General features: G+C 38.5%; 1 protein-coding gene across 2 annotated transcripts in view; it reads right to left on the reverse strand.

The window, feature by feature from the left end:
* Positions 1-18,796, reverse strand: part of bbs5 (Bardet-Biedl syndrome 5) — a 47,613-nt gene that overhangs the window by 16,211 nt on the left and 12,606 nt on the right. The window contains exons 2-4 of one of the 2 annotated variants that reach the window (XM_035409210.1): positions 15,829-15,911; positions 14,954-15,019; positions 4,995-5,044 (exon numbers count right to left, since the gene is read on the reverse strand). In XM_035409210.1, coding sequence (XP_035265101.1) covers positions 4,995-5,044; positions 14,954-15,019; positions 15,829-15,911 — 199 coding nt within the window. The remainder of the gene's footprint in view (positions 1-4,994; positions 5,045-14,953; positions 15,020-15,828; positions 15,912-18,796) is intronic. The other variant, XM_035409211.1, reaches the window with a different exon arrangement.

An 18,796-nucleotide genomic window follows, 5' to 3' on the forward strand; every position in this document is an offset into this window, starting at 1 on the left:
ATCCTCACGTTAACTTGAAAGGTCCAAATGGCGGAAAAATGCATTATCTACTCACCCTTTCCTCAATCGGAAACCGTAGTCTGGTAATTGTATCCAAGTCCAAGCACAACTTTCAAAGCCATAAAGAATATCCAATACGCCTATCTTTCAAACTTTTCAATGCTCGTTCCTCCGTTGGTCTCTAAACAGCATATGCGGCATAGGCCTACTGTTATCAAACGATTGCCAAATTAGTCCAAAAGATTGCAACGATGATATGAAAACAAAACGAATAGTCTATTCATTGCAGTGCTTTTTGAAAGTAGCGCGGTCACGTGCATTATTGAGCTTGAGCTGACACTTCGCTGAGCCTCAGTGTAAACGAAGGAAGTAGGTCTACTTTATTAATACAAAATATAGGGTTCCTTATGGCTGTATACATACATCTCATAAAAAACACGTTTTCAACGTACAAAAATGCCAAGTTACTCACACATACAAGACATACCCTGTCTATAACTCATTCATTCAGACTGCCAAAATCCAGGCCTGCCATTAAAAGTACTGATATCAAAATGACGCCAAGTTACGGTACTACAAACAATATAGGCTATCTTGCCTCACCGAAATTACATAAGATGTATTCCAAAGCAATGCTACTCAATATTTCCTCAATTCCTCAAGTCTGATGAGCGTGTATCGTTTAGCAGTTTTGGTTTGCTATATATATAAAACAGTGGCTGTGACAAAGGGTGCGGTGGCGTAAGTGTAAACGCATCAGAAACGCAGGTGAAATATGGCCAGTGTATGTACTCACGGATTTGACGGCCATCCAACGAGCCTTGATTGACAAAAGAATCAGCAAGCCCGTAGAATTAGAGCTCCCTAGGTCGCAACTTGTGTACCCTTCTGTCTTGCTCCGTTGTCTGTTATTTCGTGGAGATGCACTTTTAGTGTTTGTAAGGTTTATAAGGCATTTTGATAGGCTTATCTGCAGGTAGGAATCCTCTTCGCTGTTTTGCTAAGCTAGAACCAGAAAACTTGATAGTGGAGAATAGGAGCAGACGCATATGTCCCAGCAGGCTTTGCATATGAGAAAATAACAACAGTGTGAGAGAAATTAGGATGAAATGATGAAATTGCGTAGTTGAAACAATATGTTTTTAGCAGAATGGGCATGTAGGTGAACGTTGACATGATCACAGACTATCGTGCGAAGTAAATGAAGTGACCATGAGCGAGCTTAGTTTCCTTATCGAACGGTATATATAACAGTTGCTATAAAGCATTAGCCGTGAAAGTGGAGGGTTAAGTAACGTGAAATCTATTGCACTAATGTACTTTTCTCATGTTCAGTACTAGTAGTTATAATTATGAGTGAGTCATGATTTTAAATGTAATGTTTTAATGGGGAATTGCAGAACGTACATATGTAGTAATTGTTTGTATGTGGCAAGATAGAGAACAGGGCGAGGTAACATGAATGTAGAAACGTGGCGTTTGCTGATAAGAAGGTTTTGTATGGTAGCCAAGTGATAAAATATAGTTAGTAGAAATGGCAGATTGGTGAACTTGTGTAACTTTTTAATAAAAGGAATACATTTGCCGTCATGAAATGCATATGGGTGGCCGTGAGTGAGTTTTGGTAAAGCAAATATAAGCGTAAGAAAACGTTAGTGTAAAAGGGGGAATTATCTGCCTGAGGGCGAGGCGGGATTCAATCCTTCAACCAGAGGTTTACCAGTCCATGACTTTGTTAGTGCAGCACCATGACATAGCTATGCAATGCGTGAAATATCATTAGGAAACCTGTCCGTGGTTTTAAAGAACACAGGCCAGTGAGCACAGAAGAGCTCCCGTTGAATCCATATGGCTTTGCAATATTGTAGCCGGTTAATAACTGAACGTGCAGACAGTACGTCATAATGCAGTGTATACATTCGGTGAACGGCAGGTAGATATGGTGCAAAAGCAATAATTGGGAAGTAGTAGACAATTATGAGTGAGGGTAAAAGCAGGTTAAAGAAACGTGTTCCTAGCTGGGCTTGAACCTAGGACCCTGTGTTCCCAAGACTGTAACCTTGCCCACTAGGCCACAGCAGACTAGCTGTTCAAACTGGAAATGTTTCAGAGTAAAAAGTGATGGGTATTTTGCGTGTGTATGCGAGTTTTTGATTGGGTCGTGTAGGTGAATATTTGGCTGGTGTTGGTAAAATGTCCAATGGGGAGACATGTTGTTAGTGGGATTGGCGGCAGGAAAAATAAGAAGAAGAAGAAGAAGAAAACGCAAAATCCCCTTAGTTTGGGGCTTTGTGTGGACATGTGAAGTTGTTTATGAATTCTGTCTGTTGAAATGGGGTGAGAATGTATAGAATTTCATGTTTTTAAGGGCTGAGTGTCTGTGGCTGTTGTGGTTATTTCTGTGGGGAACTCTGAAAAGTGCCAAACTCTCGGTGCTGTATAGGTATGGGGCATGCCCCCACCAAGGAGTAACTTGGCGGGATCGCATACCTGCCATCCCAATATACAGCCATATTCTTGCTATGCGACAGTTAAAAAAAATACGCAAGAATATTTTTTTTTCCATAGACATAATTATAATTATCTATTTCTGAATCTAAAACGGCCACGCGCCGGAATTCCGGCACAGTGCCGGAGAACTTTAAGCCCTGTAATCCAAATACCATCCATTCAAATTTTGGTGTGTATTGAATGCAAGAGTTCATCTGTAATAATGATTTGAAAATTGCAATTTTGAAGTGGTGCCATAGTGCTACCTAGGGTGATGACACATCACCTACATGGGTCCATCGTCAATTTGTACATTTCAGAAATTTTAATAGAGGCTAGATTTAAAGGTGTGGCCATCTTTATGCATATTTGTACTTTGTTTTCTTAAAGAATCTAGTACTGAGAGGGACGAGCTTCTCAGGAAAGCTGTCTGAGCACCCGCTTCTCAGGAAAGCTGTCTGAGCACCCCCTATAGTCCATATTGCACTTTAACACTGCGAGCCTGTGCATACTTGTCCACAATTTGGCAATACAATATACAATGAGCACCATAATTGGACAGTGACACATTTTTTAAGGGTGCTGTCATTTCTAAAAGGTTCATCCGATATGTATGAAAATACCCTAAAATTAAAGCTGACAGTCTGCACTTCAACCTCACTGTCATTGTATCCTTTCAAACTCAAAGTGCTAGAGTACAGAACCAAAATAACAAAAAATATGTCACTGTCCAATGTATTATAGTGCTCGCTGTAGCTATCTTCCCCTGCACTCGTGGTTATACACATATTTTGGGAGTGGTCAGCCATTTTCGCTACATTAAAATGGCAGTTCTGCAGACATCTTTTGACATCAAAATTTCCATCACAATTTAACATGGGATCATGCTGTAGATCATGCATGCCAAATTTGGTGAGAATCAGACAAGCGTAGGAGATGCATGATTTTTTCGTAAGATTCTAAATGGTGGAAAATCCCCTATTGGACATGCATACTGAATTTCATGAATTTTAAAGCATGGGAAAGGAATGGAAATTTAGCAAGAGGCAGAAAAAAGTAAGAAGAGAAAGCAGAAGTAGTAGAATGAATAATTGTATCATCCTTGGTGTGGCCCACAAGAAGAAGCAGAAGAAGAAGAAGCATGCCCCTTTTCCACCAAGGCATTTCGAGGGCCGGTTCGGAGCTGGTGCCTAATCACGAACCAGTTTTTCGCTTTTCGACCGCAGAAGAACCTGCTCTCGGCCAGGAAAACTGGTTCCAAAGTGGCACCAACACTTGGCTGGTCTAGAACCAAGAACAGCTTATGTCAGGGGCTGGGGGCGGGATTATCATGACCAACCAAGACTAACTAAAACTTTGTGACCACCAGGTAGAGTGAGACCCCCTTCGTTCGACAGACAGGAAAACATAAACTGATTTGCAACTATATATGGAATAGACAAAATATCGGTAACGACCTGTACCTAGGTATGTAGTAAAAAATGTCCTTGTTATCCTCCAGTGATTATTTTTTCTGAGCCGGCAAATAAGTCAGAGGTGGTCCAGCGCTAGCTTTTGGTTGCTAACCCATATAAATGAATGGAACTTGACATAAATTTGCTAGCATACTGTTAAAGTGTCCTGTCTTGCGTATTTGAGGTTAATATGAGAAAGGGTGGTCGCTATCAGCACGTCTAGGAATCCGTACATATTCACTGTTGTAACTGCAGGATGCAAAATAGCCGTTAGCGCAAAACGAAGTTTTAGAATGTCGCCAGCAGTGTATGCGCATTTCTCACAAAAAAGGTAGTTTGTCGCCTTTTTTAGTTCATTACAGTGGTGATAGAAGTGACAAGAATTAAGTGGTACTGTGCTGTTAGCCTTTACATTCGATTATCAGCGGCACCAAAATTTTCTGTCACACCCTTAATAAACGGCAAAAGTCCCAGTAGAACATTGAATTAAATCTTTCAAAGTTATATATTTTCTGAATCGTTATCCATTCCACTTGGTCACAGAGAGTGAAACTAGGCGATATGAGCGTACAGTTGCTATGTACATTAGCTTACGTGAGAAGGATTCAGCCTAGTTGTTTGCTACCTAAACTTCACAGCACACTCATCACCGTTAACTAAATGTATATGTATGAAGTTGGTACATTTTAATAGGTAACGATGTTGCTGGTAAAGCGGAGATGTATACAGACGTATACAGTGACGTGGCTCTCTAGCCCGTGGAAAAGCAAACCGGTTCTTAGAAGGTTCGCAAGTTGAACCAACTGTGAACCGGTAATAGCACCAGCCCAGAACCAGAACAAGGTTTGCGTTGATGGAAAAGAGGTAACAGAAGCAGAAGCAGCAGCAGCAGCAATTGGGGTACTAAGCATCCTTGGTGTTTGGCCACCTAATAATCCTAGCAAAAACAACAGGGGTCCTATATGTATGCTTGGTGCTTGGCCCTCTAATTAAAAGACGGCTCCAACTGAAAAGCTGTTTAAAAAAGAAGACACCTACAAATTTTCTTACCGAGTTTGCAGTCCTTGTTGTGATGTTGATGATGGAATTGTATCCTACAGCTACAAGAAATCACAATGATATTACTGATTGTCTAACCCCTTAGCACACATGCCAAATATGCCCAATCCTTGCCTATTTAGGGGGTACCCTATTTAAAGCTATCCAAATGTGAGCAGCACAGAGAAAATGGCTTAAATACTAACAAAAATGAATTTGCTCTTTTTTTAGTTTGCAATGAAATAATGGGAGATCGCATACATAAAACAGGTATAAACTATACATGTCCTGGATCAAAAACTTGATCAGTAAAAGGTGCATAAAATCCAGGGGTGGATATGCGAAACTACTAAAGATCTATGAAGCAAACAGTAAGCAGCGTACCCAGTGTCTCCAAATCTATCCAAAATGTCTAAATTATGCATTGCTGTAAGTCACAACATGATCATGTATTTTACTACATATCAACTACATGTCTCAAGAAACTAATTTTGCATCAAATGCAAATTACAAGCTTTCCGTTGGTACAGTGGTCAAAAATACGTAGGGGTCCAGAAATATATCCAAAATCTCTCCAAAAATGAATAAAATGCTTTTGTCCATCATTAAACATATAAATGTGCCCCTTATGAAAGTTTAAGATGAAACACAGATATCAGATTAAAAAATAATGCAAACACATTGTTATACAATGTGGTACAGTACCTAAATGTATAATCATTAATAGTATGTTTTTCTGTACTCAAGAGTATGTAATGTTTTCTTGCATGGGGATGGGACGACATTAAAACAATATTCCACCGTCCACCAAAACCTTATGTCGACGCTCCAGATTCAGGTCAAATCCAGTGCATGAAACATAATCACCACTGCATAAGCATGCATACGCTACAGTGTAAAACATCCTCATTTTAAAATGGCACTAACCTATTCAATTTTAAAAATAATGCATAGAACCTAAATATTTTGAGCAGTAATACTTACATACAGATGGTGAAATCTTACCTGTGTCCAATAGGCATTTTCCTCCTCCAGAGAATCATGCTGTCATTATCCACTTCTGACTAAGGCTGTCAAAAGTGCCATGAAATTGAGTTCGAATATTAGCTTTTGTAATTAGTTAAAGTTTGAATGTATTTGAATATCATTTGCCTATAATTCACAAAAATAAGCTGCTTATTGTCGGGCGCAATATGCACGTGACGTTCCCTCTAAACTGGCCTGCGTGTTATTTTCCACAAGCGGGCAGTAGAATAGAGGACATCGGTGAACTTTCATACTAGGTTACTACATCTGGGGCCTCATTTATAAAACATATTTTAGATCAACTTTGTGGCGCGTATGTATAAAATCACGTCAAAGTAGCGAATTATAAAATTTCAACATGACTCGATTTGACCGTGGAAACGGTTGTGGCTCTACGTCAGGTCTTCACTTTGCGTATGCACGCAAGTTTATTTTATAAATGAGCCCCCTGCAGTTTCTATAGCCTAATGCGCAAATGAATTGAGCACTTTCTCGTGGATGTAATTTGCCACAACTCAGCATTTATTAATCACAATAATAGGGATATTATTGTTTATAGGAAATCCCTGTTTATTTCTTAACACAAAAACTATTCAAACGGCTAATACCTGTAGCCCAAAACAACAAATTACTTACTCTGTTTAGTTTAACTTCTTTCATCATCCAATTTTACCATAATCTTCAGAACAGAAAGGAAACATAGCCTGCCATGGGAACATTATTTAGCCTAAATTGTTAGCTGACCAGATCAGTTGAACAAAGTGAAAAAAGAGACTGGCTCGCGAGGCTAGCTGACCAGTAACGTTAGGTGTCAGCTGAAAGTATCACGGAGGTTATTGGCAAGGAAAACCATCCACTTGCTCTGGATCCAGGGCAGAACGTTTTTTGTTGACAGAGGAAGTAACGTTAGCACAGGAAATAAACTTTGCGTGCATGAACATGATTCGCCAAATGAAATGTATATTCATGTTAATTACAAAACACGGGATCCAAAACTAATATTCGAATGCTCAAATTTAGGTTCGAACTTAAAAAGATTTTCGAAAAGTTTTCGAACTTCGATTATTTTTTGACAGCCCTACTTCTGACTGCAGAAAACTATGTCAGCTACGTCTATCAGCAAACATATGGATTAGCTATGCTCAGAAGTCCTACATAATAATGATATTTTCCAAAATATGACAGCACTCAACAATTAAGTTTCGGTGGGTGCAGTGTCTTTTATACCGCTATCACAGAGTGAAAGCACAAGGCAGTGATAAGGAGACAAAAACTTTCAGTTACACCAAGCTATAAAACGCTATTCAAAAAGTAAAATTAGACATGTTATACATCGTTAGAATGCATACTCTGCCGCCTGTTGGATAAAATAATCATCAATAAAGCCAGAATGTACTAAAAAGGGTGACAATGCCGCAAACAGCATGAGTTGTATTACGCACAGCTATTTTGGGAGGTACCCAGGCATTACAAATGAGTGTATATTTCATAAACGATTGTCCAACACAATATATGACCACTCAGCCTTGAAAGGGACATTAATACAACGCAAAACCAACAGTATGGTTGTATATTCTTTCCATATTTAGTTGCAGATACTGACATTAAAATGACAAGGTATAATTTTAGAAAAATCATTTTGTTATTCAGTGAGCAGTGTTTTCACTGCTGTATTGGCATATCTTAGGGCTATTGTTGGGTTTATCTTGTTGCTATAATGGAATACGATTTTTGAGTGGTGAAAGAATATTTTCATGAATGCCCAGATAGACACTATTGTCCAGTGAGTCATGGGTGGGGGCTGTATTTGCAAATGAGACTGCAGGGAGGTGCTTGGTAAATGGACGACCAGGGCGTGATGCTTAAAAACTCTGTCGTCAGCATAGTTGTCCTGAATTGTCTACTAATAAAGCCTGAACACAGTTTGTGTTTTAAACTCAGTTTGGTTGCAGGAACATTGAAAGTTTGAGTTGACCAAACTCAGGACGCCCGGTCATGGCCACTAGGGCACTGCACCAAAAAGGTGAAAAAGTGGTGAAAAAGTCCTGTCCAACTCAATTTCTGTAACCATAAATTGTAGCCACCTCCCAGGTCACATAAACTACAATGGGCTTTAGGAGAGTCATTCCAGAATACTGACCTTCTTGTTTTTAAGCCATTTCTTTGTCATTTTTGCCATTTGCTTTGCCATGTGGGAAAATGGAAGGTGATTTGACTGCTTCAGGAATCCCTTCACACTGCTGGATTATGAACATACAAAACTACTCCCTTTTTTGTCTGTCACTGATCAATCATCACTGTAATGTCCTGCAATGTATGCAATTTCACTGGCAAAATGGTTACATTGTGATGGTATTGGTAGAGTTTTCAATAGAAAAATAAGACTTGTTTATCCGTTAAACCCCACATACAGCCTTTTTGTAAGAATATAAAAAAACCCATCTCCAAAACTATATACAGTTGAGGACAAAAGTTTACATACGCCTAAGCTAAAGACATTCAAAACTCCACACATTTCATGTTATCATACATTTCCTGTGTTAAGTCAATTAGGGTTTCTACTTTATTTCCATAAGAGGTCATTTCAAAATAATAGCTACGAGACAGATTTATTTCAGTTTTTATGTACTATAACATATTTTCAGTGGGTCAAAAGTTTACATACACTTTGTTAGTATTTGGTGGCATTGCCTTTTAATTGCTTAACTTGAATCAAACGCTTGAGGTAGCCTACCACAAGTTTCTCACAATACCTTGCCGGAATTTCTGCCCATTCTGTTGACAGAACTGGTGTAACTCAGTCAGGTTTGTGGGCCTCCTTGCTTAGGATCAGTGTCCTTCTGGAAGACCCAGTTGCGACCAAGTTTTAACTTTCTAGCTGACGTCTTGAAGTGTTGCTTCAGTATTTCTAGATAATCCTCTTGATGCCATCTATTTTCTGAAGGGCACCAGTCCCTTTTCCAGTAATACACCCCCATAACATGATGCTGCCACCCCCATGCTTTACAGTTGGGATGGTGTTCTTCGGATTAAAAGCCTCACCCTTTTTTCTCCAAACATAACGCTCATAATTATGGCCAAACAGTTCAATTTTTGTTTCATCTGACCAAGAACACTCCTCCAAAAGGCCAGGTCTTTGTCCTGGTGATCACCTGCAAACTTCATTCTGGCTTTTTTATGCCGGTCTTGGAGTAGGAGTTTCTTCCTTGCGTGAGAGCCTTTCAGGCCATGGCGATGTAGGATTCCCTTAATGGTGGATGTAGATACTTTGGCACCTGACGCCTCCAACTCCTTCACTAGTTCCTTTGTTGTTGTCTTGGGGTTCAGTTGAACCTTTTGGACCAAAGTTTGTTCAGCCGTGGGAGTTAATTTGTGCCTCCTTCCTGAACGATGCAGTGTCTGTGTGATCCCAAGATTTTTACATTTGCTTACAATTTTTTGTACTGATGCTCGCGGTACCTTCAGTTGTTTTGGAAATTCATGCAGTTCAAGGTCAACATTTTATTTAGTCTTTATCTATTTTGCATTTTGATCTGCTATGCTGTCTCATTTCCACACAACCTGCAAACTTTCGAAGCTAGTTCATTCACATGCGAAGCAGCTCTACATAATCTTTGATTTTACATGGTGAAACATGGCATTACATAAATCAGGTACGCAGAAATAAATTTAAAAAAGAAAAAGGGAGGAAGAGATAGTAATTTCAAGAAACCTAATGGCAAAATTCTTTAAAAAGAGGGAGAGCATGGCTACCTTGGTAACGAGACGACAGAGTGTATAACATTAGTACAGACAGCTCTGAAATTAACCACAAAAATCTGTGTTGGGCTTCGTAGATCTTATAGAAATGACCACAAGACAATGACTTCTTCACGGCAAGTATATTGATTTCCTTTAAGTCAAAACAGTCACATTCACTGCTGTGCCTGTACTGGTAACTACTTTTTAACTAGGCTACAGTAGCTAAACTGCAACGCCGCTTTTCTCAATTAATGTTAGCTAGTCCTATATATCCTCTACCGACATACAAACAATTAGTAGGTCTGTCATGTACAATACCCCATTAAAAACACTTACATTTAAAATTATGACATACACTTTCATTCATTCGTCATTCATGTAAAGGAAAAATGATTGAATCCATGCCTAAGTGTTTCTTTCAGCTAGAATGTAGGCTATGTGTGTTTGCATGCATTTATGGGTATGCATGTCTCTCATAGACGGCATAAATAATGAATTACAATTATCACGTACAAACACAAAATTGTTTCAAGTAATGAATTCCAAAATTATAGTGTTTTTTTATATAGGCTAAGGGAAAAATGTATCCAGGCATAATGAGAAGAGCAATAGAATGTGCAAAACATGACAAAACAAAAAAAAAAAAATACAAAAAAAAAAAAAAAAAAACCGGTTGAAAGAAATACAGTGTTTTTTTTTTGAAGTAATATCTTCAGTCATAATGAGCAGGAGCCGCACATAAATTAACCAATTAACAATACAGCAGTTGTTAAGTAGTCTATTCAGCTTACTCAAAGTCTCAATTTCAGTAAAAACCCGAAGGTATGTCAGTGGCATTATCTCTGCTGCGTTCTAAACCTACAATTTCTATAACTACAATGCCTACAATTATTTGTCCTGACCTTGAAGTCATTATCAACTTCATCACATGATTGCAATGAATGAATTTTGTGTGATTACATATGTGATGCAATTTAAGCAATTTGTATCAAAGCGTATGTGAATTCAGATTCCCAATAGAGTGCCAAAGGAGAAAGTAACACATTCATAGCAGGCCGGGTACCAAAACCTGAGTTGGAGTATTTTAATTCTAAAGTCTAAACACCCATTGGTGCCAATAGGCCTTTCTAGTATTTGCATTCTGATTGTAGGGGATACCGGGGTCGGCTGTGCCCCATTTAGTCTTTTACGTGATTTCTAAGACATTTTTAAGACATAATTTTTTAAGACATAATTTAGACATTTAGGGTAGATTTGGAGACATTGGGTACACTGATTACTTTTTGCTTCAGTAGTTCTGCATATCCACCCTTGGATTTTACACACTTGTGGTCAAGGAGTTTAATGGGATCTGTCATTATTTCATTTTTGCTTTTTTGCCTAGACAATTGCATTTGTGGCATGAAAAACGATCAAAGCCAAGTCATCAATTAAAGATACGAAGATGACAAACAATACATTAATAATCCAGCTTGTACTATCTCTGTAAGTATACCATACTAGGTTAACCTTTGTATCTGGCTGGGCGCTGACCCATACGTATCAAGATCTTTAATGAGCGCCCCACCACCAAAGACCAGCTTGTTCCCCATGACATTGGCTTTCCAACAATGCAAAACATTGTGTAATTTTTAAGAGTTAAATTTATCCTGCCGTACTTTTGTTAGAAAAACAAATGCAGGCACGTCTTCATTTTCAAATCGGTAGTTTAATGTAGCAAAGGAACAAGTGGCTCTGTTACCCAAGTACAGATAAACAAAGAACCAACAAATGACGGAGACTGTCAATACTAATACCCTGGTCCCTTCAAGTCAGACTGAAATTGCTTCGCTTATATTTTGTACTACCCCTGGTGGTAAAATAGGCAGTGTCAGCTGTTTTATCAAATCATTTACAATTTATAATTTTTTGTTTTGAATTATAGAAATTGGTGTTTTAAAAATCACTGCGCCACCTACTGTGCTTTTTTCCCCACATTTTTTAAATTGCCGCTTCTTGACGCCAGGAAGCGGTCTCAGTTGCATGCAGCCTATCACAGCGTGTATTTGCTTATGATTGACATTGAGGGCTAGGCTGCATTTGCCACTGTCAAGTCTGGCAAACATGGCACCTTGCAAGCGGAACTGTTGTGTTGAAGGATGCACAAACTCACTACACGCAACCCCGAAGGACACAAATGTAAAAAAACAAGTGGGTAGAATTTTTATCAGGTTCATTAGCGTCAAACAACACAGGAGTCTGCAGTCTGCATTTTAAACCAGACGACTTTTTGAATTGGGCGCAAAACAGAGTGGATTTTGCAAAGAACTGCGACTGAACCCTGGAGCAGTCCCCACAATTCGATCAAGCACAGTACGGAGCAGTACGGAGGATAACCACAAAGTAAGTTTCTTATATTATTACATTTTGGTTGTATAATTACTGAGTGTATGAATTACCTTCGTCTGGCTTACAAGGAGGATAGCTAACAGCTACATTTGCAAACGTTAGCTGGCATAGCTGAAAAGCAATCTTAGCATCAACATAATTATCACACAAAATATAAAGCAACTGTTCAGGAAAGCCAAATATTATTTATCTAGCTAGCTACAGAGATTTGTTGACTTTGTGCAATATGACAACTAATTTAATTTTACCTATCTACTGAAATGTAGCCTGTCACCCTATTATTTTATCTTGATGGCTGTCAGTCAACATTTAACCACCACCTGCACTTTAATTTTTTCCCCACCATCGTAATTTGAGTTTGCACGAGTTCATTGTACTAGCCTACTGGGAGGGAATGCTAACTGCAGCTGTCTACTTTTCTGTCATTTTAAAATGTATTTTTAAAATAACTTTGCAGTTCATTGGTAAACGAAGTGATGCCGTTTGCCAGACCGAGACATGCACCCGTGACGTGGGTTGTCAAACGGAACCGGCGGTCACTCTAGCTGTAGTCTCAGCCTCAGACGGTCCGCCCACTAGCTGTCACTCAAAACGCAAGGAGTGCGCCCTCGACCTCACCCACGCAGTATCCGACCTCCATAGTAACATGATAGTAACAACATGATATATCCAAAAGTATACATTTTTAACATTAAAAAAAACATTTTAAAACCATTTAAAAACAATTTTGCAATGGTATCGAATCCTATAAATAATGATACAGTATTTCAAATTTCAGTCCGACTTTAAAGGAAACAAAGGGCCAAATGGTCATTGCCTTACACATCACTTCAGCCAATTTCCATTTATGTCCCCTCATTCCACTAACAGAACTCAACCTGAAGAATCTCTTGTAGTTCACTTTGTTGATCCCCTTTATGAATTTAAAAGCCTCAATCAAATCACTCCTGAGTCTCCTTTTACTAAGCTTGAAGAGGTTAACCACTTAGCGTAATCCTCCTAGTGGTCGGCACGCCGGCATGCCTAGATTGCTCAAATCAGACATGCATTGCTCCTGCAACCAAAGTATGAAAAACAGAAACGCTTTGTTTTAGTTTCATTAGTAGACGATACACAACAACCATGCCGAATACGAAGCTTCGCAGCGCCACCAATGTCGCTCTGGTCATTCATTTAACACGCACCCCCTCCCTGAAGTCTCATCTGCAACTAACCCCCTACCCAAGACATAATGGACAATATTGTCTATCTGGGCATTCATAAAAATATTCTTTCACCACTCAAAAATCGTATTCCAACATAGCAACAAGATAAACCTGACATTAGCCCTAAGATATGCCAATACAGCAGTGAAAACACTGCTCACTGAATAATGAAATAAACAAGACAAAGTTTTAAAAAATTATACCATGTCATTCTACAGTCAATATCTGGGACTAAATATTGAAGAAATATACAACCTTACCATTGGTTTAACGTGTAGAGATGTCCCTTTTGAGACTGAGTGGCCATATATTGTCTTGGACCATCCGTTTGTGAAATTTGTAATGCCTGGGTACCTGACAAAATAGCTGTGCATAATACCCCATGTGTTGTTTACGGCGTTGTCGCCCTTTTTAGCACAGTCTGGCTTGATTGACAATTCATTTATTCAGTAGGTAAGAGTATAAGCTTTCTAATGATGTATAACAAATCTGATTTTGGTTTTAGAACAGCGTTTTATAGCACAGCGTATCCAAAGGTTTTCTCATCATCTTAAGCATTAACTCTGTGGTAGCAGTAAAAGACACATTCCACCCCACAAAACGTTATCAATGATTTTCGCAATTTCTTGGAAAATATTATTATTGAGGAGTTCTGATCATAGCAAAGCCATATGTTTGCTGATAGACCCAGCTGACAGTTTTCTGGAAGAAGACAGAAGAAAGATCGAACGACAACATTGATTTACTGTCTCTGTCTCTATCTACTGAACACAGATAACATTTCATCATCGCCATGTAAGTGTTACTGCTCAAAACATTTTGGTTATAAACGTTCTTTTTTTAATTGAGTGTCTTACATGTTGTACATGATTTTTTAATCTGATATCAATGTTTAATCATAAACCTTATCTAAATATTGTAAATGGCACAAATATCTTGCTTCATTTAAGCCATTTTTCAAGTCTCTGTGATGCTCACAACTGGAGTTTTAAAGCTTTAAATAGGGTACCCCCTAAATGGGCAAGGATTGGCCAGATTTGGCATGTGCCCGAAGGGGTTAAAGCATCAGCAATATGCGTATTCTTATAATGCAATGCAAAGGTAAAGAAGGATCTTTATTCTTACTGTGCTTAACCTCCTCCTTAACTTTCCTATTCCTACTGCAGTATTGAAAGAAACATTTAGGATTACTTTGCATCCAAGGCAATTTGCTTTTCAAAGAGCCTTTTTGCTACCCTTAGCTCACACAAGTAAAGTATATTGAATCTTGTCTGCCTACTTTTTAAATTCCATATGCACATAAGAAAACTGCGATAACAAACCTGTTCAATTTATTAAAATTGAAATTGACTACTTAAAAACCTGCACAATTTAAGTCATCCAAGAAGACTGCACCTTTGACAAAACAACAAAGGAAAAAAACAGAAGAATAAATAAATCCTCCATTTTTTTCCAATTCTGGTTGATTTGTCATAACATGCATGCACCTACACTACAAATCATTTGATGCTGATCTTGGATCTTATTAGAAAGAGTATACATACAATATGTACAAAATACTTACGTTGCACAGAGTTCAACATCAAACATTTTGCAGCACGATGTACTTACATAAATTGACTCTGGGCAAAGCCATGGAATGCCAGATTATTCTTAAATTGGTCACCAGTAGCCTGCCTGCAAAACAGTGCAAATAAGCAAAGGGCAAAAGATGGTAGAAAAAATGGATTTTGTGGGACCGTGGACTAGGGGAGGACCCTGCCTCTGCACATGCCTGGTTCAGAAATACAGAATGAATAATACAGCACAAGAACCCATGGCATATTATAAATATTTGTCATTCCTAGGGGGTGTTGTTAGGTACAACACAAAGAGGGTGCAAGCAAACTCTCTAGACATGTCAATGTTCATGACATACCATGGGTTCGAGTGCAATATCTCATTCATAGAATAGTGTCTATTATATCTTACAATAATTTATCAAAGAAAACACAACTTTAAAGGTAATGTTTGTTATAGATGGTGTGCTGCAACCTTCCACTGAATTTCTTTGGTTATAAAGCAACCATAATTTCTTTTTTGGACCTACTTTAACTGGCTACATAAACCAGTTAACGTTACCTTTTTAGCTAAAAGACAAAATTTAGTCAGTTAGCTAGGTACATAAACACTTTAAATATCGCCTTTCCTTATTGTAGGCCTACAAGTTTATTTAAACAGACAGTCAAGGTGCAGTTACTGAAGTAGCTGACAATGCAGGTGGAGGTGTTCATCGATTTCGCCGAAGTGCAGTGTTCATTCTCAGCCACTTAATGGATTAGTTATCATTACAATATTTAAAGTTGTTGAGCTTGCAATGATATAAAAACAATGTGCAAACATTCAATTTATCCATGTTTTATGAGGGATTATCATCATAGCTAGAACACAAATTGACTAATAGGAAAAATGGACAGGACCTATCCATTTTATAAATTTAAATGTACCTCTGTCTCCATTGTTCCCTTTGGTATCTTCAATAGAATCCAGGCAGTCTATCAGGACTTCACCAGGTCTCATTTTCATTTGCCTTTAGGGTAGTCAACTTTGTTAGTTACTAGATACAGTCAAGGAGGTTCATCACAACATGAATCAACACACTTTTTTTGGATTCAGAGCAGACCTGGGTAAAATACAAACACGTATTGGTATTCGTATGTGAAAAGGTAGTTAAATACATATTTGAAGTATTTTCAAATACATTTACACATGAAATACTTTATATTTGATTTATTTAAATAATTTTCATGGAAAACTAAATACTTTCCCAAATAGTATTTAAAAAATACATTCCTTTAAATAAATACTTTCAAGGGAAACCACATACTTTAGTATTTAGAGCCTTTTAAAAATACATTAAAATACAAATACAAATTTAAAATAAGTTGAAATATTTCTGTGATAGACAACAGAAATGACTGAGCCAGCAGCAATGTAGGCTTCATACTGAAGGTGGTATCCCATAGTTCCTTGGATAATCTTTGTGAGTGGCCCTCGTTATGATGTCAGCAAGTTATAATACAGAGGGCACTCCAGAGGAACTACTAGGGGCTGGGGGAAGAATTCAGATTATGGGCAAGGGTAGTCTATGCTAGCAATTTTAAACAGCCGACGCACTGCCTCTAACAGACAGTAGCCTAAATGCCCATACATGTCTTTGCATGGGGGAATGGCAAACTCAGACTTCTTGATAAGCTACTTGCCAGTTTATTTGTACCCGCACAATCTTTTTAAAGTTAGTGGCCTTTTACTGTATTTCCTCTTTTTTCTATTGTCAGAGTGGTCAACAGCCATATGTACAGTTCCATCTTTTACATTTTGTAAGGTTAGACACTGATAAAAAAGAAGTTGTGCATATTCACTACCAATTAACCCCTTTGCGCACATGCCAAATCTGGCCAATCCTTGACCATTTAGGGGGTACCCTATTTAAAGCTTTATAACTCCCGAAGTGAGCATCACAGAGACTTGAAAAATCGCTTAAATTAAGCAAGACATTTGCACCATTTACAATACTAACTTAGATTAGTTTATATTCATAATCTAGGGAGAAATAAAGTTCCACAAATGCAACTGTCAAGGTAAAAAAAACAAAAATAAATTTGCTCCTTTTTTAGTTTGATATGAAACACTGAGAGATCCTCGATAGCCTATATAACAGGTTAAAATATACATGTCCTGGATCAGAAATACCTTGACCAGAAGTGCGTAAAATCTGCAGAACTACTAAAGATCATGAAGCAAAAAGTACAGGTGAGGCCAAAGGTTTACATACATCTCATTTAAAGATATTAACACAACTCCACACATTTCATCTTAACATACATTTCTTTTGGCAAGTCAATCTACTTTGTTCACATCAGAGATAATTTTAAAACAATCGATTAGAGACAGATATATTTCAGCTTTAATTCACTATATCAGAATTCCAGTGGGTCAAAATTTTAAATACACGACATTGCCTTTCAATTGCTTAACTTGAATCAAACGCTTGGGGTAGCCTTCCACAAGCTTATCACAATACTTTGCTGGAATTTTTGCCTATTCCTCCTGACAGAACTGGTGTAACTCAGTCAGGTTTGTGGGCCTCCTTGCTCGGACATGCTTTTCCACATCAGTCCACAAATTTTCTATGGGATTCAGTTCAGGGCTTTGTGATAGCCACTCTAATACTTTCACTTTGTCTTAAAGTCATTTTGTTACAAATTTGGAGGTATGCTTAGGATCATTGTCTGGCTGGAAGACCCATTTGTGACCAAGTTTTAACTTTTTAGCTGATGTCTTGAGGTATTGCATCAGTATTTCTAGATTAGTGGTTCTCAACTTGGGCCAGAAAGGGCCGGTGTAGGTGCAGGCTTTTGTTCCAACCAAGCAGTTACACACCTGATTCTACTAATCAACCTTTGGAGTCTTTACTAAGGACCTTGATACGTTTTATAAATGAGGCCCCAAATGTAATAACCAAGTATTAAAGTTCACCGATGTCCTCTATTCTACTGCCCGCTTGTGGAAAATAACACGTAGGCCAGTTTAGAGGGAGCATCACGTGCATATTGCACCCGACAATAAGCAGCTTATTTTTGTGAATTATAGGCGAATGATATTCAAATATATTCGAACTCTAACTAATTACAAAAGCTAATATTCAAACTCAATTTCATGGCACTTTTGACAGCCTTAATGTGTAATGCCAAGCGTCGGCTGGAATGATGTAAAGCACACCGCGATTCAACTCGGGGGCAGCGGAAACATGTTCTCTGGCATTCTGATGGACGAATCTGTGTTCGGCAAGTGCCAGGAAAACACTACTTGGCTGAATGCATAGTGCCAACAGTAAAGTTTGGTGGAGGAGGAATAATGGTCTGGGGCTGTTTTTCATGGTTTCGGCTAGGCCCCTTAGTTCCAGTGAAGGGAAATCTTAATGCTACAGTATACAATGACATTCTAGAGAATTGTGTGCTTCCAACTTTGTGGCAACAATTTGGTGAAGGCCCTGTCAGCATGACAATGCCCCCTTGCACAAAGCGAGGTCCATAAATAAATGGTTTGCAAAGCTTGGTGTAGAAGAACTTGAGTGGCCTGCACAGGGCCCTGACCTCAACCCCATCAAACACCTTTAGGATGAATTGGAACGCCAACTGTGAGCTAGGCCTTATCACCCAACATCAGTGCCTGACCTCACTAATGCTCTTGTGGCTTAATGGAAGCAAATCCCTGCAGCTATGTTCCAAAATCTAGTGGAAGTTTTTCACAGAAGAGTAGAAGCTGTTATAGCAGCAAAGAGGGGACCAACTCCATATCAATGCCCATAATTTTGGATGAGATTTTGAATGTTAGTTGTCCACATTGGCTATGTATCCATCGATCAATTGATAGGTTTGAATAATTAAGGTTAGCTTCAGGTTGCTTAACTGT

This window comes from Anguilla anguilla, chromosome 3 (genome assembly GCF_013347855.1).
Source record: "Anguilla anguilla isolate fAngAng1 chromosome 3, fAngAng1.pri, whole genome shotgun sequence".
In the NCBI taxonomy this organism is placed as follows: Eukaryota; Metazoa; Chordata; class Actinopteri; order Anguilliformes; family Anguillidae; genus Anguilla; species Anguilla anguilla.